We start from the raw sequence: 27,296 nt of genomic DNA on the forward strand, positions 1-27,296 counted from the left end.
GCGAAGTTTGGATCCTCCCGCTCGCCGTCCGAGCCGCTGTTTCTCGTTGCTGTGGTGACGCTCGCCGTTTACTAGCGCGGTGCCGGGGCTCTCGTCGTGCCTGCGAAGGGCCTGACCGGGGGCGGTTGGGGGCTACGGGATTTCAGCGTGGAGGGGCAGTCGGTCTCCGGAGGTGGTCAGGAAGGCGAGGGCTCCGGCAGGAGCTCGGCTGAAGGAGAAGTGAGTAGCTACAGGGATCGCGGAGACCGGAGGGCTGTGGGTGCCGCGAGGGGCGGACTACAGCTCCCAGCATGCAAAGAGGAGGCTCCGCCTTTTTCGGGAAACGGCCGTGGGCGGGCAGGAGGAGTAGTTTGTCTCAGCGAGGAGCTACTTCGCGCCTTAAAGGCTGAGATGCGCTAAGCATGTCCCTTCTCTTGTTCCAGGAGATGGCGAGGGACGAGGAGCTGCTGGCTGCCTCCAATGGACTGGGTCTGGGCTGCCTCCCTTGTCCCCTAACTGGGGCTAGGGGATGAGGAGAGGGGTGTGACTTGCGAGGGAGGGAGGGAGGGAGGGAGGGAGGGATGTCGAGGGACCCCTTCGTCTCCTGCCTGGATCCATCTACAAGTCTTGTACCTATGTGGATTTCTCACTGCTTCTTCTGTATCATTACAAATTCATCGACTTCTCTCTGGATTCTTAGGCTTATTTTATAACTGATAATATATATTTGTTGTTTGAAGCTGCCTTTTTTTTTTTTCATTTGCAGCTATTAGGGGTGGAAAAAATCTCTTGTGAGGTTTAGGTTGTAGCACTAATACTGTCCAGAAGGTGTAGAGACCACTCAGAGGATTTTAATATTCAAATTTGGCAACACATGCAAAATTTAGAGGGGTAGACTGATGGGGATTCTCTTATCACAATCTATCATTTTTCTTAGTTTTTGCTTGTTGGTATGGAGTGAGGTGTTCAGAACATACTGTTCCTTTCCATGTTTTAAGCCAACTGTTCAATAAATACATCTGAATAAACTTATGCTAAATACACATCCTCTTTATTTTGGTTTATGCAGTGCTGAAAGTTAATACTTTCTTTGTGTAGCTTTGAAAGCAGATAAGGCACTGCATGAAGCAGAATGTCAGAAGACATTGAACGAATTGAAAAAGAAGTAGGAATTGAACTAAGCAGAATCAGTGTCTCTTCCTTTGAAGCAGATGATCCTGACACAGATGTATCAGACGAAGCTTTAAGCAACAGTGGGACAGTAAGTATTCAATGGGCTAAAACTCTTTCTATTCCTACTTGAAAGCAGTACGAGCATTGGAAAGCCTACCTGATGAATGAACCTTTTCTTGACATATCTAACCTGAGGGTTTTTCTGAAAAATAGTCTCATCAGTATTGCTTCATGAAAAAATGTAACCTGCAATGGTTACAAGGCAATAAAAGATATGAATATCAGCATTCTGCTTAAGTGAGAAAATCAGACTCATAGATAATAATTTAGTTTAGAATCCTCTGAAGCTGGAAGATTTTATTCAAGCTAGTGAGGTAGATTAAATATGGATGAATATGCCATTGATTTTTCATTTAAATCTGTATTTTCAGTTATTTTCATCTTTCAGACTCACAGCAAAAGGATTACCCTGTAGGATACTAGAGTAGATGATACTGGTCATGTGTGACCATAAATGTGTTTGATATGACGCAAAGGCGTCAGCAATAAATAATTATTCATTCACATGCTGAATGCCAGCAATGTTTACTGCAATTCACACATCTGAGAGAAGGCAGTCCATTTTCCCAAATCCTTGCAGTAAAAGACAGTCTTCTGAATAGCAAGTATCTATGTAGTAAAGCATCTGATTTATGTGCATACTTAAAACATTAGTAAATTTCAAATTAGTTTATTTTTTAAAGAGTCTGAACACTTCTAAGAAAAAGATCCTGTATTTATTAATTTTTCTTTTAACCTTTTTCTAATTTCTTTCTAATTAAAAAGAAAATGTTAATTGCAACATGTTTCTGAAGACAGTGGAAGATGCATTTCTAAAATGTGTTCAAATCAAAATTTAACACTCATTTTTAATTACATTCTAGTTATTAATTGTTCAGTGGGTGATAAGACAATGAGAAGAGTGTAGGAATTGGGAACAATTTTGGTAGCAATTGCTACTAAATCTCCATCAGTTCTTTATAGGTGAAACCGAAATAAGTTTGTATTCTTGCATGTCAAGTATTTACCTCTGGTCATGGCTGTGAGATGAGAATGTAGAATTTATCTAACGTCGTGTTTTTCTAGATTTCAGATGACTTGCCAGAATCAGTTGTCTCCTATTTAAACTTTATAAAGAGCAGAAATCAAGATGCTGAAAAGCTTATACTGCAAGGCTTAGACGATGAAGAAAGTACAAGTAAGCAGGGATCACAGTTAAAATATTTATGCACCTTGTATTGCCAGTGGAAGTTAGACTAATAATCATCAGTAAACCAATGCAAACTTTTAAGTAGAGCAAGCAGTTGAAACCTATTGCATCAGCTTCTGAATGCATGCTGAAAATCTCTAGGAATAAAACCATGCAAATACTGTCTTCTAGGATTAACATCTGAATATGAATCAAATTTTTCTAAAAATTCGTCTGATGCCAAACCATAGACCAAGACAAGTGTCAGGATCATTCTCTGAAACAGGACCTAGGTCAGGTTCTTCATGAGAATCTAAAATGAAGGCACTAGGAGCTGGAGTTAAGAGTTCAGATACAACTGAACCCCATAAGATATGTTTAAAGTCTGTCTAGAAATATCCAAGCTAGCATTAAATGAAATGACCTTGTAATTGGAAACATGACCTTGTAATTGGGAACAATATTGCTGTGTCAGCTGTGTGGCTGAAGGCAAGCTCATGGTTTATGTGCCAGAGAACTGGCATTGTCTGTTGCATTCTAGGTTTTCTCATCATCTTGGGTTTCACACTCATTTAGTGTAACAGGCTTTGTGAACAAAATTTCAATATTGTCTATACATTTTGATATTTGAAGAAGGTTTCTTTTTATCCTTCTTTTTTGTACTGGACACATATTCTATTTCTTTATTTTTGTAGCTCTTTGTAAGGTTTTGACCTATGTGAAACAAGTTCTACTGTATTTTTCTACACAGAAAATGTTCTCCTGTGTTCTGTGCTATGGAATTCTCTTTCATATTTGCTATCACTGGATTCTTACAATATCATTGTGTGTCTTCCAGTTAGACATATTTGTGGCTTTTAATGTAGATAAGTGACTCCCAGATATATTTAAGTAAAATTTGGGGGAGGGGGATGTAAGAGTTTTAAAGGAAAAAAAAAAAATCTGTGTTTTAGTTTAAAGAGTTAAAAATTTAGTAGCTAAGCAGCATAGGGCAGAACTGAGTACTGGTAAGGGATTTTCTCTGTGTAAAAAATTACGTATTTATTTATTCTTTAGGTAACATTTCTGGAGTCGTTTCTTGCCATGCTTCAGATTACTTGGCAGAATTGGCTTCTGAATATAATGAAGATCCAGAACAATTTAATAAAAGGGTATCTTTATTTAAACAATATTTATGTTGATGAACATTCTATTAAGTAATCTAAGTAACTTACACTTGCTTTGTTGGTCTCCTAAGGAGACCTATAGGTGTGTTTGGTTTTGGCTTTGTCAGACTATCCATAAGGTATTAAGATGAGTTTGTATATGCTGTTCTTTAGAACTGAGACATCAGCTGTCTATAATTTTTAAATTTGGAATAAATTCTCTGTATCAGTAGTTGAGACGCTGAGCACAAAAATCAACAAAATTAAACAAAACTGAATAATTCTTTATTGTTAATTACTTGCAGAATATTATCTCGGTAGTATGATAACACTTTTAAACTTCTCTAATCTTACTCTTTTTATGATGATGAGGAGGACGTGCTACTATTATTCTTGCTCCTAATATATTCCATTATTTTAGAGAAAATGTAAACATCATAATGTCTGTAACTTTCAGAGACAAATCAAGAGTAATGAACATGGGTTCCTTTTTATTTTCCTAGGATTTGACTGAAGAACTTCCTGAAGTTCTTAGAAAGCATAAACCTGTGTTTAATTTAATCACTTTTAATTTGTCGCCTGGCTCTTATTAGTCAGAACTTTTGCAAACATGATTTTTTGTTCTCGGAAGACAATTGTTTAGAACAGCACAATTACTTTATATGACTTCAGCTGCATTACAAATATTAATATATGCCCCAAGCATGTGATGAACAGATGATAAATGAGCAGGAATAGACTACTTCTTGCCAATAAAGAACAATGAAATAAATATGGCAGTCTTTGTGTCTGTAGTATTATTTCAAAATGGACATCTTAAAAATTTACTCTGTAACTGGTTCTTCTCCTATGTGCGTAACAGTATTAATGTATATGGAGCTTAGTTCCAAGGAAAGTAAAACAAATCCCAAATGCACAACATCCATTTTTTTTCTTGTCAAAATGTAAAATAAAAACTTCCTCTATTTTTTCTTATATGTATATTGGAAAACACTCCAATATTTATTACTCTAGTAAATAATATTTTGAGTGGTATGTTTGCATTATTCAATGTCTAAGGATTCCAGTCAGTAGTAAGTTTGGTATTACTGTACTTGTCATATGATGAAAAGCTTATCTTTGTTCTGGAAAATGTTATTTCTGTTTTCAAATTTTGTTTCTTAATGACAATATTAAACTATATTAGGTACTATTTGAAATTGAAAATGAAGACTTGCAGATTGCTACAACACCTGGTTGTAACAGTCAGTCCACCAGTGATGAAGTGGTCACTGATGAGCATTTTTTTACAGGTAAGCAAGCAAATTAGTCATTTGGTTGAGTTGATCTCTAGTGTCATATCACTATTTCCGGCTCTTCTGTTTTCATGAGTACAATAACATTTTTTTAAAAGAATTCCCTGTTACAGTATGCAATAGATTTTGATACGTCATGAATTGGACATGAGCAAATGCCTGTGTTTTTACTGCATTTCAAGATCACAAAATTATCCTAGTCTTTAATGTCTCAATAGAAATTTGTTTAAAGAAATACTACCCAAAAATTATTTAAATAACTATGAATACTAATGGAAGCCAGATAGGAGGCACTAAGCAGGTTGTGCTTTGGCCACAGCTTCTTTCATTTTTTGTAGTTAAATAGGGTAGGAACATTTCCCTTTGCCATGGCCTTTGCATGTTTTGAGGTGGAGTGCATCAGTTATAAAACCCTTGCTGATAGCCACAGAAGGCATTCATCCTGAAGCCAAAGTGTAATCTTGAAATATACATTGGTAGAATAAGCATGATTGTAGCTGAGTCAGTAAGTGTACATCATGATAATAAGATATCCCTGAGAGAAAAGATTAGAGTTGTAGTTCTGATTATTTTGGGGATATATATTGCTGGCTGTATCAGCCCACAATCCTTTTTTTTTTTTTTAATACTTTAAAACTGTTTAATGTCCCTCAATGCTTATTAGGAAATTAAATGTTTGCTTGACTACAAATTTATAGCTGATGTTGAAATGAGCATAGAATTTACTCACCGTGAAGTAGAAGAAAAGTGTAGACAAGAACTTGAGCAGTGGGAGAAAAGTCAAAAGGTTCTTGAAGATGAGAAGAGGAAAAAGTGGAAGGCTGAGAGGGAAGCTCAGGAGAAACAGAATGAAGAGGAAGATGCAAGAAGGGTGCAGCGTCTGGAGGAATTTGAGGCTGAAAGAATGAAGCTAGAGCTTCTTCATAAGGTAATTAATGATAAGCCAATCTGAATTCAAAATATAATGTGAAAAAGAGTACTATCCTAAACTGTGGGGCTGCCCTAAACTCTATATACTTCTGGTACTGAAGTGAGTTGTAAGACAAATTTAAGTACAGTCCATTGGGTTTTACATGTTTACTGCTTTGATCAACAGTGAATGAATTTGCTATGCTAAATGTTAAATTATACTTTAGGCTTTGCCCATACTAGATTTTTATATTATGACACCAGCCACAGTACTGGAAATGAGAGTTGTGCTAAATGAAAAACCGAGACTGTGCCTTAATGAGAAATACTTACTTTGGACCTCCCACCACAATTTCACATTCAGATGAAAAATCATTGGTGAAGTAATCTGAACCAAAATAATTCACTTCAGAAATGCTGATGCTGTGCTTCATCTAGGTAAAAATTACAATACTCCCTTTTCTCACCTGTATCTGGGAAACTGATTCAGGTTTCATCTACTGAGTTCTACCAAAACAGAACCTGACTCCACATGTTGACTAGTTGCATTCTCAGATTATCTAGCTGTGTTTTGCTATAGTACATGATGCATAGTGAAGGATAAAATTTGACACCTCTCCACAAAAGAGCATAAGAATGTGAAGTAAAGTAACCCTCAGACACTGTGCTTGTGGGGCATCAATATTTTATTGTTTAGCCTAAATATTGAGAGACACATTAACACTGCATTTTCAGTTAACTAACTGTAGCTTTCTGAAGAGGTGGGCCTCTGTCTCAGCAAGGTAATTTAAGTCACCAAAATTAAGGAAAGGCTTAATAAGTGAAAAGACCTTTGATCTGTGAAGGCTAGTTCAGTGTCTGATATAGCTCCCTTTCAACAGGACTCCAAATTGATTAGGCTTCTCTGCTCTTCAGTGACACAAATCTTTTTTGGATGTAGAATGGTTTTCTTTCTCTAGACAAGGTGGGGCATGTCCCCATTTAGACACTTGGGTAGTGCTGTTGCTAGCACACTCTTTTTGGAGGTGAGAGATGGAGACATAACTTCCTCCATTACAGAAGGATCTAGACATCTAGTCTCCCATTGTCTGAACAGCATGCTTCTGAGCATGCATGAAAAACAGTGCTTAGGCATCTGGGAGACTTTATGTTTCAAGTTGGATGGGCTAGTTTGTTTATACTGGTTCCTCCATATCCTGCTGTGTATTTGATTTGGCTGATACTGATTTATCTTGGTTCCACCAGGAATTACGTGGTTCTGGAGCAGCGTCTGGTTTTTAGGTACTTACTGTCTGCTAATTTGCAGCCAGATGTAATTCCAGATCATTCGGTGGTTTTTTCTGCTTGAAAATATGTTAGGCAAGGAGGGAAATGCTGTTTATTTGCAAATAGAGAGAAAATTGACTGCTTGAGAGAAAGGGGGACTGTTCATGCTACTTTCAGAGTCTTTGTTTCTGTTGTGTTTCTATTATTTACCTGTACTTTGAATGGTTGTTGCATAAGCATAGTTTTAATCTTCAATAGTAGCACAGCGAATTTGGAGAGGAAGGTGACAATTGGTTGGGTCAGTCCTAAGATGCTGACTCTATTAGGGTATGCATGACCAAAGCTGCAATACCAACCCAAGCGTCCAGTTGTTTATTTTGATCCTCATTCAGGCATTTGGAAAAATGGACCTTTCAAAAATCAAGAAGATGGGGGAGATTAGACAGAGGGCGTTTTGTGATGTTCCAGGTTTTGTACAATATTAATTTAAATTAATTTGTTGTGTAGAAACGCCAAATTGCAATAGAAGATGAGCTACAGAAAGAAAAGAAAGCTTGGAGAGACAAAATGATGCATCATGAGGTAAGGTTGTACAATGAGCTTTTGTCAAGAGACTGTGAGGTTACTATCATATACTTGAGAATAAGTGTTATTCTAGAACACTTAATACACCAGGTTCTGTTTGTTAATGCTAAACATGTGCATATTTAGGTGCGTGGAAAACACCTCCTGTCCTATTTTAAAAGTGGTTGAAGTCTGTCCTAATTGTTTTGGCCTAGGAATTGATCATGAAGCTGCAGTTGCAAATGGAAGAGGAGAAAAAGGCCTTGGAAGAGCAGAGAGCAAAAGAAAGACAACACCTGGCAGAACAGCGGAACACAGCAGCTGTGAAAATACAAGCTAAATTCAAATCATTTTTAGTCCATAAAACATATGCTCCCATCTTAAAAGAATGGAAACATGAAATAAAAAAGAAGAAGAAAATGCTAGAAGAAATAGAGAAAGAAATGAAAGAAAAAGAGGAAAAAATGAAGAGGCGAATGGAAGAAAATAGGCAAAAGAAGGAAGAGGAAGAAAAGAGACGAGAGGAACTTGAAAGACAGGAATATTTGGAACAAGTGAGAAGGCATGAAGAATATGAGAAAAAGAAAGAAAGCTTGAGACTTGAAATAGAAGAGCAGCTGCAATTAAGAAAAGAACAGAGAAAACCGGGAGAAAAAAGAGCAAAAGCTGTGATGAGTGAAAGTGAAGAAAACAACAAAGGAAACATAAGAAAGGATAAGCAGACAGAAAACACGAAAGTAATAAGAGAAGTGAAGGAACTAAATAAGCAAGTAGAAGAAAAACAGGCTGAAATGATGTATGAAACAAATAATTGGTTGATTCCAGCAGAAAGAAATTTGACACCAACGCCAAATAAGCTAGTGTCTGAGAAGGAACACTCTTCTCAAGTAAATAATGAGAACATATATATTAATTCAGTAACACATGTAGAAGAAAATTACTCACAAGCTAGAGATCTTAATAAAGATCTTAATAGTCATACTTCAAAGGATGAATCTGTTAATTTTGGAGCTAATGATAGGGTAGAAAATAAGGGAAACAATATGTGCAGCAATCCAACAAATGTTCAGGCAAATGCTAGTAATAGAGAAGTCAAAGATCAATATTCTCAGTTTGAAACAATGAAGAAAACTGTGTTTCTAATGGAAGATGCTAATGAGGAAGTCAGAGAGACCTGGGACAGAATTCCAGATGTAGCTGAGTGTTCCAGTAGACTAATTCTTCCTGATGATATTGAAAAGAAGAGAATAAACTGGATGAACACATGTAAATCTTGGTCTAAAATATATGAAGAACACCAAAGAAAGCAAGGAACTATAAAAAAGAGATGTAAGAAAAGTTCAGTTAACACGATGCCTCCATTAATTACACAAAAGATAATTCACAGTGGCCCTTGGAATACTCCGCAGCAGGTAACTATACAGAAGATTACCAATTAAGTAGGAAGCTGTAACACCACTTAATTTTTTTTCCCTTAAATTTGGTATGTCAGCAGAATGCTCTTTTGGAGGAGGAGATGATTATTGAGAAGGATATAGATCTCAGACGTTAAAGTCGAACAGACTGTTTTCATAATAACTTCTCCCATTTGATGAATCAAACCCATCATTGCCATCCTTTTCTGCATGAAAAGATTAACATTAGTTGGTTGCATTTTCTAAAGTGTTCATAGAATGTAGTTTTGGTCTCTTTTTTGAGAAAATAACCATCATGTGACGTTGTACAATGAATGTTCAATTACTTTTATTTCTCAATAAATATGTGTAGGTCACAACACTTACACTCGAGGATTTGCCAGCTTGCAGCCTCTCAACATTATCTGAGTGTTCAAATCTTCAAGTTTTGACTCTGAGGCGCTGTGGACTAGTTGCGTTGGAAGGACTAAGCAGCTGCAAAGACCTAAAGTATATCAATGTGGAGGTACCAAGCATAACAGATTCTTTACTATAACCCAGAGAGAACTGCCAGTTTTGCTACCTAGGTTGTTATGCAGTTGTGTCCAACTGAATATAGAAACTTTTGTGCCTTAAGAGCATAGGAGTATCAACAAAATATTCCCAAATGTGAACGAAGTTATAGCAGCAGATTTGCACAGCATGTAACAATTTGCATTGTACTAAAGCAACATCCTGCAATTGAATTAAGCTATACTAAGCAAAGTGCAGGATAGTATCGCTCTAGGACTAGAACTAGTATGGAACAGTGATAGATCTTTGTTACCTCAATCTCTCTGATTCACGAGTGGGCAGTTGCTGTTCACCGTAACAATTGCTCAGCTTAAAAAGGAGTAGGTAGAAGGAAGAGTCCTTTGCAATATACACCTTGAATATTAGTTAAAATTATTCATATATATGCTCAAGGAACAGTATAGTGAGTAACACTAGAGGCATAATGTCTTGGCACTTGCAACTGCAGTGTGTCTTACATGGCCTTGTAAATTTAACATATAAAGAAAACATTTTGCTCTGTGATGCTTCTTAGTTCGAGGACTTGACAATTTACCTGAAACTACTCTGTTCATATTTTTTATTTCAAGTGTTTTAACAACACCATTCACAAGATAGTTACTGTGCCCTTCTTATTTGTAGAAATCTTGAATGTTTCTGCTTGACCAGTAACTGGTGTTCTTTCCAAAGTATGGGGCTTTTATTGGGTTTGGGGTTTTTAATGAAATTTAGTGAAGAGAGCTGATAATAATTACAATTAAAAGAGTGTTGTCTGTCTAGTCATTAGAGCTTTGCAACATAACTTTTGGGATTTGATAATTTTGGGTACCTCAAATTACAAGAGCAAAGTGTCAGTATAAGGGCATAATATATATGTAAGCTGCCAGTCTTACTAAGATTGGTATTTATCTGTGTATTTTTTTAGATCAAATATTGTCTCTTTCAAAACAGTTCGGGGGTTGTGGGTTTTTAAATTATGTTTATTTTCAAACATTATGCTTTAAATAATATGCAGGGCCTCACTGGGATATGTCAGGGTAATTTAGTTAAGGAGAAGACTCTTAGATATACTTTTGTGCACTTTTTATTAACTATATATATATTGTTAATAATAATACTTTATACTTTTGCTTTGCTAGTTTATGTGGCAGCTGTCTTCCTTTCAACATTAATGAGGAAACAGGCTCTTTTGTGACAGTTGAAATAGTCCAAGGTTGTTTCATAGGTATTTCTCATATACCTAAAGCAGCGTCCTCTGTTTCCTTTGGACATTCATTCCTACTTGATATTGCCCTTCATTTCTGTTGATACAAAAGCTAACACTTACACCATACCAGTTCTCTGCTGGTCCGCTGAAAGGGCTAAGGAAACCTGTACCCATCTCTCTCTGCAGCTGAAGGTAGCACCTCAATCTAGTCAGCATGTGAATTCTACAATAGGAATTATACTCTTTGGCTTAAACAGTTTGTTACAAAGTCAGGGAATTTAAGTTAGGTTTGTTTGAGCATATGCAGGAAAAAAAAAAAAACCACAGAAGAAAACAGCAAGGGCAGCAAATAGTCAAATAAAAACCCAAGGAAGCATTAGTAAAATGGTCTGAGGAGGAGGATGTTATGAGACAAGATCTCTTGGGTGAAGAACATTGTCTGAGAACAGTGTTAATATTTGTGATCAAAATACCTCTAAATACAGATTTTTCACTATTAGTAAATAGGATTCCAGCAAAGTCATAGCTGTCTTCATTAGCATCTAGTAAATATGATGGTTTCTATGCAGTTTTTAGTTCAGTCTCCCAAGATTTGGGAAGCCAGGAAAGCATATATGGAAAAGACCTCTCTGTCCTTAACTTCTTATACTTTTGTTTCAACTTCTGGGTGTTTTCAGAACCAGAATGAAATTAGAGATCTATTTTTGTTCTATCCCAGCAGGACACAAAAGGCAGTTTCTATGACTCTTCAAATTATTTTCCTAATGGAAAAAATAAAGATGCCCTTACTCCTAGCTAGAATTTCAGGATAAAAATAAGCAATTATGACAATCTACCATATTTTTACACTTAATTCTGCTATTTCACTTCAGATAATTTAATATTTTCATTTTCCTTTTTTGCAGGAAAACAACATTCAGATAATCGACTGTGAAAATTTCAAAAATCTCTGTATTCTGATTCTCAGTAAGAACCATCTTTCATCAGTTTGTGGCTTAGATGGCTGTGTAAATCTCCAAAATCTTGAGCTTTCCTACAATAGAATCACTCGACTTGGTAAGAAAATTAATGAAAAATTATTACAATTTGTGTAACAATGTTTTTGCTGTTTATATTCAGAGTTATACTTCCCTTGGATTCAGAGCCAACCAGCTGCTAAGCCTCAGGAGAATGAGGAAACAGAACAGACCTGCATTTTAAAGTATACTCAATTACACATTGGTAGAATGGCTTAAGTACTGCCATGTATTCCATCTGTCAGGTCATATAACTTGCATTAACTCCACTGGAGTATGTGAGTAGCCTGAGTTCAGTTTATCTACAGAAACTATTAATATAAAGCCTAGCCTTGCAACTGCAGAGTATCCCAATATGTTCCTGACTGCTACAGTATGTAGTTATATAGAAATTGCATTATCTGTCTTAGTCTGTAAACTATGCTAACAGGCTTCTCTTTCTACTAAAATACTGCCCGTTCTGTCTCCAAACTACTGTATTCCCTTTCCACTTTGGCGCTTCATTGCTGCTCATTGCTTCAAAGCTGGAAAAAAGAACAAGTCTTAGGTAAAGCCACACAAATCTTGTAGGCACAGCAGATGTGCCAACCCCTGTTAGATTTACAAAGGCAGTTTGCTATATTCTTAGGTCCAACAACAAACAGCTAACAAGTGCTGTTAGCATGCAGTCAAACAGAGTTTACATGCACCCAGTCAGACCACTCAACAGATGAATCATGAGATAAGATCTTTCTGCCAGGAGATAAATGTTTTCTGTTGGCCATCCAGGAATATTTCATGTAGTGAACAAGTGTTTGCCTCTCTGCTTATACTGACACTTGGACTGAAAAATGCCTAAGGGTTAGATATTGTGTCTCAGCATCTGGCAAGCCTAAAAAATTTCATTGTGAGCCTTGTGTTACCAAGATTTGGTATAGATATAATCAGAATCCAGAGTCTTTTCTACTGACAAAAGGTCAGAAATGTGTAGTGCAGTGAAAATAAGAGCTTTGCTGTATGTAAGTGGAGGTGGCTTTTTTTTGGTTTTAGAATGATGTATGGAGGAAAGACTATTAGTCATCTCTCAAAAGCAAAACTAACAGTGGAGAAAAGGTAGTAGTAAATTGCCAGATCATTACTTGAAAGGGAGTTCTCAAGGCTTGAAAGTAGCAAATTTTCTTCAAGAAGAAAGCACAGCAGATTGAACAGAACTAGATTGAACAGCCTCCTCATACCCTAAGGACTTGGATTTTGGTGCATGACATACTGTGAAATTTGTAAAGGCCACCAAAATGCAGCTGCCTATATAACTTCAGTATTACTGTCTTAACACAGATGAATCTTCAGCAACTTGTCCATTGAAATAAAATCTTATGATCAAGAAAAAAAATGCATGTGATGAAATAATTAATTTTGTAAAAGTTGAAACATGAAACTTGAAAACCTGACTTTCTAGTTGTACTCTTAGTCTGTGCTAAATCTAAAGATGTCACTTGGAAAGACTGCAGAGCATAGAACAGAAAGGAGGTATGGGGATTTTGATTTTATTTGTCTTGATTTAGACTTTTAATTTTCTTTAAAGTATGTGGACATATTTTATTGTCCTGCTGGAAAGGAGGAAACTAATATAAAACAATTATTAAGCTGGTAGATGAAACAAATTCACCTAAGATATTTATATAAAGATATGGTTTCCACTGTTTAAAAAAAAAAAATACTATAACAGTATAAACATGGATAATGCCATTTCATGATAAATAACTAGGGAATAGCAAACAGGAAAGCTTAAAAAAAAATCTGTAGGTTTAGAGGGTTTAATGTTGATATTTTTAATATTTTTGGCTAATATGTGCAAATTTGGAATGTTAGTATTTGTGAACAGAGTTTATAATACCTGAGAATAAAGGCCTTGTAATATCAATATTTACTATAAAAGCAATCAGTACCCTAATGAGAAACAAATAAACTGGTTAAAGAAGCTTCATCTATATCCCTGTGGACAATAATGCTGGATAAGATTCTTATTCAGTTCTATCTCCTCTGATAAAAATGTCTGCAAGAATGACTTTGTATTAGCGAATGACACTTAGGAATGTGGCATCTGTGTGGAATGTAGTATCTTTATACAGGCCAAGTTGTGCAGTGTGCTGCTGTGTTTGCCAAGTCTCTAGTGAACTTGAGTGGGTAAATAAATGTTCACAAAAATCAGCTTGAAATCTGACTTTCTCCTCTCCAAAACTGCTTTGAGGATGTCTGGTTAAAACAGATGCATAATGCAGGATTTATTTAATACAGTAACATATTGGTTGTAGAATACACAGAAATGGATTTATGGGTTTTAGGAAGTTAATGTGTCCCTCCCATCTGTAAATCTTGCAGGATGTCCCTTGGCAGTTTTGGAAGTTGCAGTACTGTGCAATGGAATGTATTCATTCAGCTTTAACAAAGGTTTTTCCTAAGAAGTAAGGCTTATTTATGTTTATAATACTTCTGTTAACTTATTTTAGGAAACTTCAAGCATACTATGATTTCTTTTTTCTTTTTTTCTCCTCTCATTGAAATATAGCATCAGTAGCCGAAAACTTTGTGTTGCCAGTAAACCCTTAAAAATAACAGCAAAAGTATGAGAAATATGTCTCAATTATGTTTTTCCACTTAAGAATGCATGATCATAAATTAAGTAATTGTGTCAGTACTACACTGAAGTTCAGTGCATATGTTTGTATTTGAAAGATGAAAGCTTTACTTAAACATTTCCTTACACAAAAAGTAGAATACGCTTCTGTAGGGTGTCTGTATTGCCATACTGTGTTGGCTAAAGGCAGTGCTAAGAATAGCATTGCATAACTGGGGATTGTCATAAATGCTTCTTTGGACCTACTCTTTTTAAGAAAGCATATAGAGGGTGGTTGTTTTTTTTTTTTAACCAGACACCTTTTGGGTTTGGGCTGGGTGTTTTTTTGTGTTTTTTTCATCTTCATGTTTACTGTCGGTTTTTGCTACTCTCTTACCATTCATCTGTGACACACAGAAATCACTTAAGAACTGCATTGATAGCTAAGACGGAGTTAGATAGCTAACGGACTCCGGCAGTGTTTTGCAAATTGCTAAGAGCTACTTGTATAAAGATTCTCCACAAATTTTGTTGAAACCGTACGTTTTTCAACAGTATGCATTTTCCCATATACTGCTATAGCTGTTGGTTGCATTGTATGTAATAAGACAATATCTTCTGGAAACGCGCAGAAGACTTTCCTGCTTATTGTTAATTTCGCATGTGTGCAGAAGAAACATTAAAATACCATCTGTTCGTATGACATTATATTCTCTTTTGCATGTTTCTGTTGGACTGCATTTGATAGTTCCAGAATAAATTGTGAGCCCATTGTAAGTGTGGTGTGTCTGTTCCGAATCACATTTGGTCTAATTAAACAAGACAGATGAGGAGAAGGAGATGTAAAAAAGGTGCTTTGTGCCGCATGCAGAATACGAAACTTCCAGATCCTGTATTAACTCCTTACTATTTCTTACTATGTGTGCAGTCTCTCCTCTCTGTCCCATTACAGACTATTTCAGTGCTTTTAAAGTTTCCAGTACTGCTATGCTGATAATTTAAAAGTGGAAATCTAAGGACTGCCCTTGTGAGGAAGTCTTGGGAGCTATTAATTTGAAGTCTGAAACGAAATTGTTTTGAGACCACTAGATGGCGCTGGTTCCTTTTTTATTTTTATTCAACCGTAGAAGAAAATACAGTCCAGGATACTGCAGTCAGGACAGTATGTCACGGGCATGTCTGAAATTCTTTCAGAATAATTAAAGGCTTGTATATTTATTTCTTAAAGCACGGTTTTGAAGTTACAGTATGGGACATTTGGTTTAGATTTAGGATTATATCTCTTTAATATCAGGCAACTGTGTTATTTCCACTTTTTTAGGTGTTTTCCATTTTAAATTACTATGATTCAAAGGCCTATATTTGAATGGGTTTTTGAAATATATGGCTAGTTTTGGCATTTAAGTTTTTACTTCTGTTTTCTCCTTATCATTAATTTTCTTTTTGATTTCCTCTTCTGTCTTCTCAATAATCTCTGGTGCAAACTCGTCTCTCATCTCATCATCCAGTTTATTCTCGGAAGACAATCAAAAAGACATTCACCTCTGTTAAACTTGCCCAACTTCCTTTTGGGCACTCAGGGAGTTTTGGGTGAGATAAACATGAAACGTAGTATTACCTCAAATAATCCTATGAAGAATACATGAAAAGAAAGTAAATTCAGAAATTCCATATTTTAGATATGTTTTATAAAGAGCGTCCCTTCAGAAGGAGTTTTATTACAGAGATACAGAATGTCAGACACATCAGTGCCATCGTAGAACATGTGTAAGACCAAAGAAAGTTTTTTGAACATAAGTACCGTTTCCATTCTAAGAGGTAATTAAGATGGGCTCTGTGAAATGCCAACAGCCATAGGTTTTGAGTAGCAGTTATAAAGTGATTAAAGCATAGTATGTATAGTTTATCACTAAAAGAATGTTCTGTTCCAACACAAGTGCTGAAGGAGTTATGAACGGTTATTATTGCTTGGTTAACAGGATCAGAAATTTGCTGTGTGCATTGTATATCTGATAGGGTCAAAATACAGTAATTCTTTTTAAACCTTATACAGGACTAATGTTAATTGTTACTATAGATAATGTTTATATTGAAATCTCAGAGTTTTCTTAGTACTTGAAAACCAATAAGTTTTTAGCTGAATTAAGCTATAATGAAATAATATGTTTAATTTTCAGGTGGTCTGGAGTCATTGAGAAATCTTCAGCAATTAATTGTGGACCATAATCAGTTAATCAGCACAAAAGGCCTTTGTGAGGCATCTACTCTCATTCACCTAGACTGCTCTTTTAATCATCTCACACTAGTTGAAGGCATTGAGAATTGTGGCCTACTTCAAATTCTGAAGTTGCAAGGCAATAACCTCCAGGAGGTAAAAGCTTTGAATTCAGAGGCTGTAGTGCATACATCTTTGTTAACAGTCATATTTTTCAGAATGTTTATCATGTGCTCTTTTTTTGCTGTGGGATGTTCCATGCGCTTAGGTAGGCTTCCCCCTCCCCCCCCCGCCCCCATTAGAGGGAGATTTTTTTTAAAGATACAAATGGCTTGTAGTTATGTGTTTTCTTGCTCCTAAGTCCTTGAAAAATTGGCCCTTCAGAAATTATATTTTCCTCCCTTGTTTATAGCATCTTGTCTTCAGTTTGTATTATCTGATGCTCATTCTTTGTTTAAAATGTAACAAAATATTATTATCATTATGTGTGAGTAACAGTTCAGGCTGATTTGATGTATGCCAATCCTCCAAAAGCTGAAGTTTGTGCTGCAGCATTTAAAATAGGAAAGTAGTTAGCTAACTGTACGCTTATTTAGCCTTATTTACTGACGATGTTTCTCTTACGAATTTGGGAGGGGGAAATCATTGTGAATAAGCCGCAAACAACAGCATGACTAAAAGAGTAAAACTGTGGGTTTTGGGATCCTGACTTTTTTAATGTATATTGACTATTCAGACTAGGTAGAAGATATTAAAAAATATGTACCACCTGATACATAAATATTATGTGTGACAACTGGTATGTACATAATAAAGTAATGCTATATATATCCAAAACATGGTTTTTGCTTGTATTTAGTAACGATTTATGAAAAGCATCTAGTAAGCATTCCATATTTTTTTCCTCTAATTTATATTCATTTTAAATAACCATCCCTTTTCTATTTAGCTTCCAAGACTGGAAAATCACATTCTCCTAAGAGAACTATATTTGGATGATAATAGCATTTCTGATATGAGAATGCTTTCTTTGTATTGGTTGCCTCTATTGCAGATTCTTTTGCTGTCGCAAAACAGGTAAGCAAGAAACATTCTTCCACTTACAAAACTGATACAGAGGAATTTATTAACATAACACTTATCTTAAAAGTATAATTCTCAGTATGGTTACAAAATCACTATTTTTTTCTCCATATTCTTTGGAAATATGTGGTTGACAAGGAATAACATTGGCTGCCTTTTAGCTAAGAAAATCTGAAACACCATTAGCTATGAGAAGTAATTTTTTACATTAGATCTTATATGAAAATAATTTTTCAGCAGTGGCATTATTAAAACCATGGTGTTTCTTTTTTTTCTTCCTTTCTTCAGCAATTGTTTCTAGAGTATGTCTGTCAAACTTCATATTTCACAGCTAGCTTATTCAAAACAGACTTTGAAGGCCATGTTAAGTGCAACTACTAGAGTTAAAAAGGACAAATGAGAATTTTTTTATTTTACGTACATATGTTAACACCCTGCAAAACAAGTATATTTCCTTTAATCTTGCATTCTCATGGTTCAGTTTGAAAGGTATAAAGTCATAAAGAAGGATCAACACAAGCAGCATAAAACTAGATCATGCACAGTTAACCTGTACATCTGTAGTTAGAATGACCAGATATATTCCGGAATCAAAATTTTTATTTCCCCACCCTCTTTTTCTCAATTTAAATTCTGCTAAAACATAAGGAATAATTATTATAATTTACAAATTATTATTAATAAAATTAATTTTAAATTAGTATAAATTATTTCTTTTTCTATACTGTGACCATTTAGCACTGAACAAGATTGATGTCGGCTAAACAAATACAATATACCATTACACACACTATACAGTATATACACTCTGAACTAATTAATCACTTCCCTGTTAGTGAAGAGGAGGTGCTTTTAGAGTATGATTTGTGTGTCATTTTTACCTGTTGGCTTTGAGGCTAATCATACCCTACAAGTGCCTCTTCATCTTCACTGACTATTAACAAAGTCAGAGTGACCAGCTCATATATAGGTGTCTACATCTGAAGAGATGAATCCCATCCTACATGACATTTACTTCAGCAGAGTCAACAGCAGCTGGGATCCTGTGGGAGAAAAGTCTGAGTCTGTAAGACTGAGTCCTATTATTATAAGGAAGATCCTTCATGGAAAATTAATAAGATCTGAGCATATACAACCTATATTTTATACGACTTTGATTTTTTTCATATCATCTCTGATAAAGTAGTATGCACATAAACTCAGGGATGTAAATATAGCACATAGCTGTGTTTACAGAATCTAATCTTCAAATTGCTGGGCTTTTAGGGGTTTTATTTGTTCTTTTATTAATTCCTCTGGAGTTTGGAGAAAGTGTTTCCTGTCTGTGATTAACAAGAGCATTATTTGTTAAGTGTCAGATTCTGAATCACACATATTGATTTAATTAATGGTCATTGCTTTTATTTCTTTTTTCTTGTCCTGTTCAGCTTTTTGTGGAACACACAGAAATGTGGCTCTATCTTCTTGTAGTTTCCTCCTCTTCCTCTGGTTTGTTTTTTGGTAAGGTGTATCTATGCTGTGTGTATTAAAAATTTGCAAAACTGCTTGAAGACCTCATATGCTTGCTAGGGAGAGAACAAACTTAGGAGTACAGCCTCAGGCATAGCTTGAACGGAGCCTCTGGATGTAGGTTGTGCTGTGCTGAACTGGCCGTGTAGATGAACCTTATGTCACTCACCTATCCCACAGTCTTAGTTTTTAATGTCCGTTGTAGTTCTTATTCTGGTTTCTAGTGGCTAAGCTGAGATGCAGTGTTTGGTCCGCTAGCTTTCTTCTGCTGGACTGGGAGAAAGCACATATTTTTTCATCAGCAACCTGGATGTGCTAAAAATAAATACATGCCTCCTCCCCAAACAATACCCTTTCTTTCCTTGATGTATCTATAACTTAAATCTTTGTGATAAACAGGAGAAGATAGCCTTAAATGATATTAAAAGCCTCAAAATTCCTGGTATTTCAGTAGCCTGTTCTGTTACACTCACTTTATGTACGCTTATAAGCAACTCCATATGTGTGTGCTATAGCATACGTAACTCAATGTTCTATAGAAACAGTGAATGTAATGCAGTAAGCTGTTGAAAGAAAAGCTGTTTCTTTACTTTTATCCCACAGCTAGTGCAATTTTGTGAATTTTTTTCAAGTGTGCATTGAGTGCCATTTCCTTTTTACTGATTTCAGGAAGCCCATATAATGGTAAGGCTGTGAATCTCTATTCCTGCTTAAAGTGAAGTACTGTGGAAAGTAAATTCTTATAATAATTTACAGGATTTTTTTATTCCTGAGATGCTTTGTCTGTATCATAAAACAGAAACTGTCAAAGAGAAAACTCAAAATTAATTGTTTTAAACACACAACCTAGCAACAAGAAATTATAACAAGTAGTGATTAACTCTTTCAAATATAAAAATGGCACCTATTTCACCACAAGTGCTTTCATTAAGTATTTGATTGTGACTTTCTCAGGCACAGCATATACTTCATCAACGTGCAGTTGACCAAAGTCAATGATGAATACCCTCTTCACTTGGTTACTGCAGAACTGGGACTGTGAAGATCTGTGCTGTATTTTATAGCAGATGAAGAACACACTGTTGTTAGTTTAAAAAAGGCACGTTTTCTTTTTGCTTCTCTTGTGAAGAAGGATTTAGGAGTAGGAGAGAAAAACTTTGCCTCTGGGACAAAACTTAATACATATAATGTGTTAAGAGTTCAAGTGGTGTTTATATTTACATGTAATCCCCCTTAATGATGTACCTTACTTGTTAATGTCTTTTTCATTTAGAAGTTTTACAGTGAGACACTAAATCAACCTGCTCTTCAGTAGCCATTACTTTCACTGCCCCCCCTCACTACTTCAAAATGCACATAAATAGCCCTCTTGAAATCTGTTTTAATATGGCAAAGTTTTTTTTTTGTTTTGTTATCTTTTGTTTTTCATTAAGATAACCTGAGAGTGCTAGATAAAAAATTAGTATTTTTAAAAAATGCAGTCATATCCAAGAATTTCTTTTTTGGGGGAGGGAAACTGGTTTGGCCAGGATCAAATTCTTCGTGAACCCGTGCTGCCCCCATGCTTTTGTAACTAGATGTAATCCTGAAAGGCTTAGAATAGAATAGAATAGATTGCCTTATAATTGAATGCTAAAAATTCAGCTCAATTCTCTCTTAGTACATATTGTTCTCCCTACTTAAATATATGCTAAATTTTTAACCTAACTTGTCAGATGTAAGAATTGAACTCATCAATTTGACCACTTTTTTCAGAATTGTCATAATAAATCTAAATGTCATTGGATGTTGAAATAAGTTAGTCATGAAAGAACTACACTTATGTATAGTGGTTTTCCCCATCCCATCCTTACCAATGCCATACTTTGAGCAATTCTTTGCTAGTGACAAGTTTATATCTAAGTATGTGGCACCATCGGCAGTACAGCTGAAGTACTGCCTACTAGAGTATTGAAGAAACAAGTGGCTATCTGACAGATTTTCTATATTATACTTGATTACTACTTATAAATTTGACTATTGCCAACTAAAATATTTTAATTTTTAAAAAATGAAAAACAAATACAAACCTAAACATCTAGATTAATATAAATTTATTTTTAATTATTTTCCCCTCTTTCGTGTTAACCTATCGTTAACATCAATGATAACTTTTCTGTGAAAAAGCAGTGCACAGCAGTATTTGGACAATTCTAAAGCAGTAACTGCTATTTGTGTTCAGAAAAGCAATCTTCATTTTCTCTGATGCCTACTTGCTACTATTCTGGTCTCTTAAATCTTGTTTTCTGACAGAGTTTCGGTGGCTATCTGTGTCCTGTCCTGCTACAGCCTTAAATGGGAGCAGAAAGAGGAAGCTATAGCTTGCTTTTTTGTGAATATCTTTTAGTTTTGTGTCTTCTTTGTAATTTATCTCTCTCTTATGCCCAGGGCTAATGTGACAAGGTCAAGTAGTATTAAGTTTTCAGTAATGTCCTTTGTCTTTCTGGTTTGAATTTTCTTAGGAAAAGAATTAACAAAGAATGTCACTAAAGGGAAAAGATATAGAATGACGGAGGAAATGTTTTAACTCTCATAATGCCAACAGGCAGGCAAAGATAGTCCAGTAGACAATTTCTAATTCACCACAGCATATACTGATAAAGATCCAGAGAACTCACTCACTATAAATAAAAAATATTGCATTATCTTCCATCCCTTGTACAAAGCACGATGATTATTTTCCTGGATATTTCTGAATATGTGAATCTGTAATCTGAATCTTAATTTTTCAGTCTTTGCAGCCATACTGTTAGCCACTAATATCAATAATGTTAATTGTTACAAACGTGAAATACATTTATGTAAGATTGACTGGTCATGAGATCCAAAAATGCTGATACTTGCAGTACTATATACAGATCTATGTATAAGGCTTAATACTTTTTAGAGTTAATACTACTTCATATTTATTTGTTTCAATGGAAAACTGTCAGAGAGGTAATAGAACTAAGTAGGACTGAAACCAGGGCAATTTTACAATGTGGTTTGAGAAAGAAATGGAAGTATAGTGACACATACTCAATTAGCTTTATATGTTTCTCTGAATTTAGTATCAAAGTGTTTTGTCATGCAAAAATACTTGTCAACTGAAAGTGCAAAGTTTTGGAGTTTTTTCTGTTTTGCATATGGTCAAATTTTAAAGTAAGATTAAAGAATCTACAAATAACATCTGATCCAGATTTTTTGTATTAGAATTCTATCCAACTCTGATTTTCAGCTGTAATGCCTGTGCTGGAAACACAATATGGTCACACATTTCAGCAACAAATAAAAATTTTTGGCTCTGACCACTTCTAAGTTTGTGGAGTGAGTGGGTTTTGGGTTTTTGCATGATCATATTTCTGATCATAAGAATTCTTTCAAAGGCACTATAACCCTCAAAGTACTGCTTTCCATGAAAATTATCAGTCAGATGGTGGCCTTGTCCTTAGAGGGGTGAAACAAGTTACCTAAATGTGTTTTGTTTTTTGTTTTGGTTTTTTTTTTTTTTTAGGATAGAATTGATTTAGTATGTGCTTATACATAACATTTTACTTTTAGTTGAAGACTGGGGTTTTTTGCATCATAATTCAAAGTTTTCCTGTCTCTTATTTAACAGAAAACAAAATACACTTTTTAATCTGAAAGGTAATATTTGGAAATAGCCTGACTGCTGGCCAAACCATTCAACACTCCATTGCACCCATGCAAGTTTGTAAATAAAAACTTGAATAATACTGGACACTAATGTTTCAATAGTAGTGATAATACACATCTTGCAGTCTGAAATCCTTCATACGGGTGAATGTCAGCTCATTTTCCTTATGTTTACTACAACATTTAATTAGATAGTACTACAGCTAAGAATTTTATCATGGCTTTACTACTTCTTTGCTGCCTTATAGCACAAGAAAAGCTTTGGTATGTAAGAAGAGCAATTCCATAACTCTCTGTATAATAGGGAACTATTTGACGTTGTCTTACAGAAGCAGGAAGACAGAGACAGCACAAAAAATATATTACAGGACAGTGCAGCCTTGACCTGTTAAGAAATACAACTGTGACAATGATTGAGTTAGTCTTGGGATCTAGGAAGTAAAACGTTGCATGGAGAAGAGAAACAAAAGCAATGAGAAATAAAGGAAGAGGAAAGAGGAAAAGCTGATTTATTTTGTCTCCAGAATTAGGGCCTTCTGTTGGTTTCATTGTAGTTATGGTGCCTAAAGAAAAGCTGATTTACTTGTGTGTATTTTACAAGACTTCAGATCCTCAGCACTAAATCCAAGAAACAGAATGAAATATTTACAAGATAAAACAAAACATTAATGAGTGAATATTTAAAACTGAGCTACTGAGAAGAAATGCTTTCAAGTTAAAATGTCAGTAATTAGTTCTAGCACCTTGGATAGCTAAGTGAGTATTTTCTTATGTAAATAAGTTGGCATGACTATAAAGGATTCTGGTTTGTGAACTTCTGTTATTTAATTAAAAAAAAAATCCCACCTCTTCTGTTTTGTTTTTAGATTAACTGAGCTTGTGCCTTTAAATTCATTTGTATCTTTGGAAAAACTGGATATCAAAAATAACTGCTTGTCAGGTGAGTTGTGTTTAAAAAAAAAAAAAAACACAAACAAACAAACCAAAATGAAACAAATAAAAAAAAATAAAACCACATCCAAACAAGAAATTCTTAGTTAAATTATAAACTTACTTGAAGTTGATTGTTCCCATTTATTTATGTGCCACTTATGCAGAAAACATATAAATATTTTCCAAACATGGATGTTATAGATATAACTATACTGTATAAGTAGCAGTATTGCTTGTAGTACTTCCTGATCATGGTACATTTTACTTTCACATAAGACTTTATGAGGAAATAATATGGTACTGCATTTAAATATATATTTAATTTTCTTTCCTACTACAATATAGACATTAAAGGAGTCATTACATCTTTAAGTGGCTGTCATAAACTAAGGGACTTGTCACTCAGTGGAAATCCTCTTCTCCAAGAAAGGAATTGGAGGTAATAAAATAAATTAATTTCCTAAATCAAAAATTCTAAATAAGCCAAGAACTAGGTGTATATACTTCTTGTTCATTATCAAAATCAGCCAAAACTTGCTATAAGTATGTTAGTTAAATAGTAGAAATGAGATAAACTGAACAGTACAACAAATTGGAAGAGTATTATATGAAAATAACAAATAGAATTAAATTCAATGGTCTAAAGAATGCCAGTCTGTAGTTTTGGGAGTTGGACTAGATGATCTCCAGAGGCCTCTTCCAACCCCTACCACTATGTGACTCAGTAACAATTCTAAGCTTAAGAAGCAGTTTGAGCTAAAACTCGACAATGGTCTCTCTATGCTGTTTAACTCTTATCCTAAATGAGTATTTTTCTTTATGACAATTTCTTTAGGCAAATGCAGAAATTATAAAGGTGATATAGGCCTTCTTTGAACTGTTTATTTGTGACTGCTTCTTTGTCCATTAGTCACATTTTTCGGCATGAAATCTCTTTGTTCCTCTTTACTCACAAGTTTACCACCTTTGATGACTAACTTTCTTACTGAGGTTTGTCTGACATTTACCCAATTTTATATCTCATTAAAAGTTTTGCACAAAGGTATGACCATCCACTCAACTTTTCTCCTCTTTCATATACACTGTTTAAAATCTTTATTTTTTTCTTTCATAGAATGGTTTGGGTTGGAAGGGACCTTAGAGACCATCTAGTTCCAACCCCCCTGCCATGCGCAGGGACACCTTCCACTAGACCAGGTTGCTCAAAGCCTCATCCAGCCTGGCCTTGAACAATTCCAGGGATGGGGCATCCACAGCTTCTCTGGGCAACCTGTTCCAGTGCCTCACCACCCTCTCTGTGAAGAACTTCTTCCTGATATCCAATCTAAATCTCCCCACTTTAAATTTAAACATGTATTTTCATTATTTCAATAATTTTCATTATTAAAGTTCTTACACTGCTTACTTGCCCTTCTCAAAGCCATCAGTTTCTGACTATCACATACCTTCTGAAAGTGAAGTCTTGTGCTTTGCAGATGGTTTTTGGGTTTTCTTTTTTCTGATTTGATCCCTTCCATCACTTCATCCAATCACTGCTTAACAATCTTGCTACTGTGACAGGTTCACACTGCACAAAACTAGAGAAAGGATGGTATCTAATAATAAATGTATCAAGGAGTCCTTGGCTTAGCATCTTTTTAGGAAAAAAAATAGAAGAAGAAAAAGTCAAAATGAATGCTGGATTTTTTTTTCCTTAGTAGTTGAAGCTCAGATTTTTTTCTTATTCTGAGAATTCCATATTTTTACAGTTATTAGCTCTTATGTTTATGAAAGAGACACAGATATAAAAATAATGCTGCTCTTTTCCCTTCAGTGATGTATAGTACTGAAATAACAATGTGAAAAAATTAAAGAGCTGCTTCTAGATACTATTTTCTGTATACACAAAAACTGGATAGGGTAGAAATGAAACTTGACGTATGAAATGAGATGCAGTCACCAGAATCCCTCAAATGAATAGCTGTGATAGGATTGTATTTGTAAACCATAATAATAAAATTGTACATGGATAGGTTTATTGTATATTTTTTTTTTGTATTTTAATAGCAATCTCCTTGTTCCTTGAGAATTCTGTGGTCTGAAACCACATATGTGTGCAAATGCCATCAAGACTTAAAGCTGTCTGAGGGAATTGCTCAGCAAAAGTACAACAGTGCTTTTAATTTAACGAGAAGTGTGCTTTCATCTTCCTTAGAATTAATACTTCCTAGTCTACAGACCTTCAAGAGCAGAATGACAAGTTGGAAATGCAATTTTGGGTTTATAGGTGATGTTCCAGAATACATTAGCTGAAATGGTAGAGTGTCTTTTAGTGAACTCTTCCTATAATTCCATTAAATGTAGGAAGAAGCATTTAATCATTAAGAATTTAAATCATTACCAATTCTTTCAGCATATAAATCAAATATTTACCTATTAAAGTGTTGACATAATAAGATGTCTGAGGAAATTAAATGAGACACAGCAGTTGGACTTTTATTTTGAATGTAATTAGAACAGGTGACTTTGATATTATATTAGAAAAAACCTTGACCATAATCTTTCCTTGTATGATTTCAAGACAGTTAAAGGTCAGGCTTTACACTGCAATGTTACACAAGAATATGTTTATATAAATTGTGCTCGTATTTGTTATTTTAGATTGCCTAGCATAACAACAGCAAAGACTGGGGAGGTGGGGGAGGAGGGGAAGTGTGAGTTTTGGAGTACGTGTTATATTATAAGAAAAAACAAAAAACACCTTTACATGTATATCTCCTATTAGAATTTCAGATTAGTATTCTGGGTTGGGGGAGGGGGGGGTGGGGAGCTTTTACTTGGCAATGTTTGAGTAATTTAAAAGGTAGCTGTACATATACATCCTTCATTGTTTTACTTGGTTTTTTTATGAACAGACTTTTTTGCACTCCTATGGTTCCTGCAGGTAATTTTGTGAATAAAATTCAGTGACTGACAATATTTTAAAATCCCATTTGCATTGTGTTAATTCCCGCTGTTTTACAGAACTACCCGTTATTTCACTTGTAACCTAGAGGGGAAAAGATTTCTAAATTCCAATTTAACTGTAAGAACTGACACTTTAGATTGCTTGATCCAATAGAGTTTTTATGATTAGACAAGAGGTTCATTTGTCTAAAGGATTTAAAGCATGGGATACTATAAAATATGGATTTGCTGAATACAGCATTGACCATAACTTCAGGCGATATGTTCCAGTGAACTTTACATAACCCCTTGATACCAACAAAGGAATTAGTTGTAAAATTTCCCAATCTGTTTTGTACTTTCATGTCCAGCCAGCGATAACACCAACAAAAGTGAAGTAGTAAGAAATTGCTTTTTAAAAATTAAACCCTTGGATCAACCAGAGCACTCCTAGGGGAATGTGTTTCAATGCTGTAATGATTAATAGAGCCTCTTAAGTGACAGAATATTCACCGGGAAGTTTTCACTAAATGAAATATTGACTCAGCCCTTCACAAGGAGAAACCCAGCTGGAAAAACTAGTGTTGAGATCCCATAGCTCTAAGACACAATACTTCCAACATCAATCAACTTTG

General features: G+C 35.1%; 1 protein-coding gene across 1 annotated transcript in view; it reads left to right on the forward strand.

Annotated features, from left to right (window-relative positions):
- Positions 1 to 1,111: 1,111 nt before the first annotated feature.
- Positions 1,112 to 27,296, forward strand: part of LRRIQ1 (leucine-rich repeats and IQ motif containing 1) — a gene marked incomplete at its 3' end in the record, with an annotated part of 86,862 nt that continues 60,677 nt past the window's right edge. The window contains exons 1-13 of the mRNA XM_010155366.1: positions 1,112 to 1,240; positions 2,278 to 2,389; positions 3,437 to 3,531; positions 4,712 to 4,817; positions 5,519 to 5,748; positions 7,503 to 7,577; positions 7,775 to 8,971; positions 9,327 to 9,479; positions 11,618 to 11,768; positions 16,499 to 16,692; positions 17,486 to 17,613; positions 23,670 to 23,743; positions 24,082 to 24,175. Of these exons, the coding sequence (XP_010153668.1) occupies positions 1,112 to 1,240; positions 2,278 to 2,389; positions 3,437 to 3,531; positions 4,712 to 4,817; positions 5,519 to 5,748; positions 7,503 to 7,577; positions 7,775 to 8,971; positions 9,327 to 9,479; positions 11,618 to 11,768; positions 16,499 to 16,692; positions 17,486 to 17,613; positions 23,670 to 23,743; positions 24,082 to 24,175 (2,738 nt within the window). The remainder of the gene's footprint in view (positions 1,241 to 2,277; positions 2,390 to 3,436; positions 3,532 to 4,711; positions 4,818 to 5,518; positions 5,749 to 7,502; positions 7,578 to 7,774; positions 8,972 to 9,326; positions 9,480 to 11,617; positions 11,769 to 16,498; positions 16,693 to 17,485; positions 17,614 to 23,669; positions 23,744 to 24,081; positions 24,176 to 27,296) is intronic.

Source organism: Eurypyga helias, unplaced genomic scaffold, assembly GCF_000690775.1.
Source record: "Eurypyga helias isolate BGI_N326 unplaced genomic scaffold, ASM69077v1 scaffold22027, whole genome shotgun sequence".
Taxonomy (NCBI): Eukaryota; Metazoa; Chordata; class Aves; order Eurypygiformes; family Eurypygidae; genus Eurypyga; species Eurypyga helias.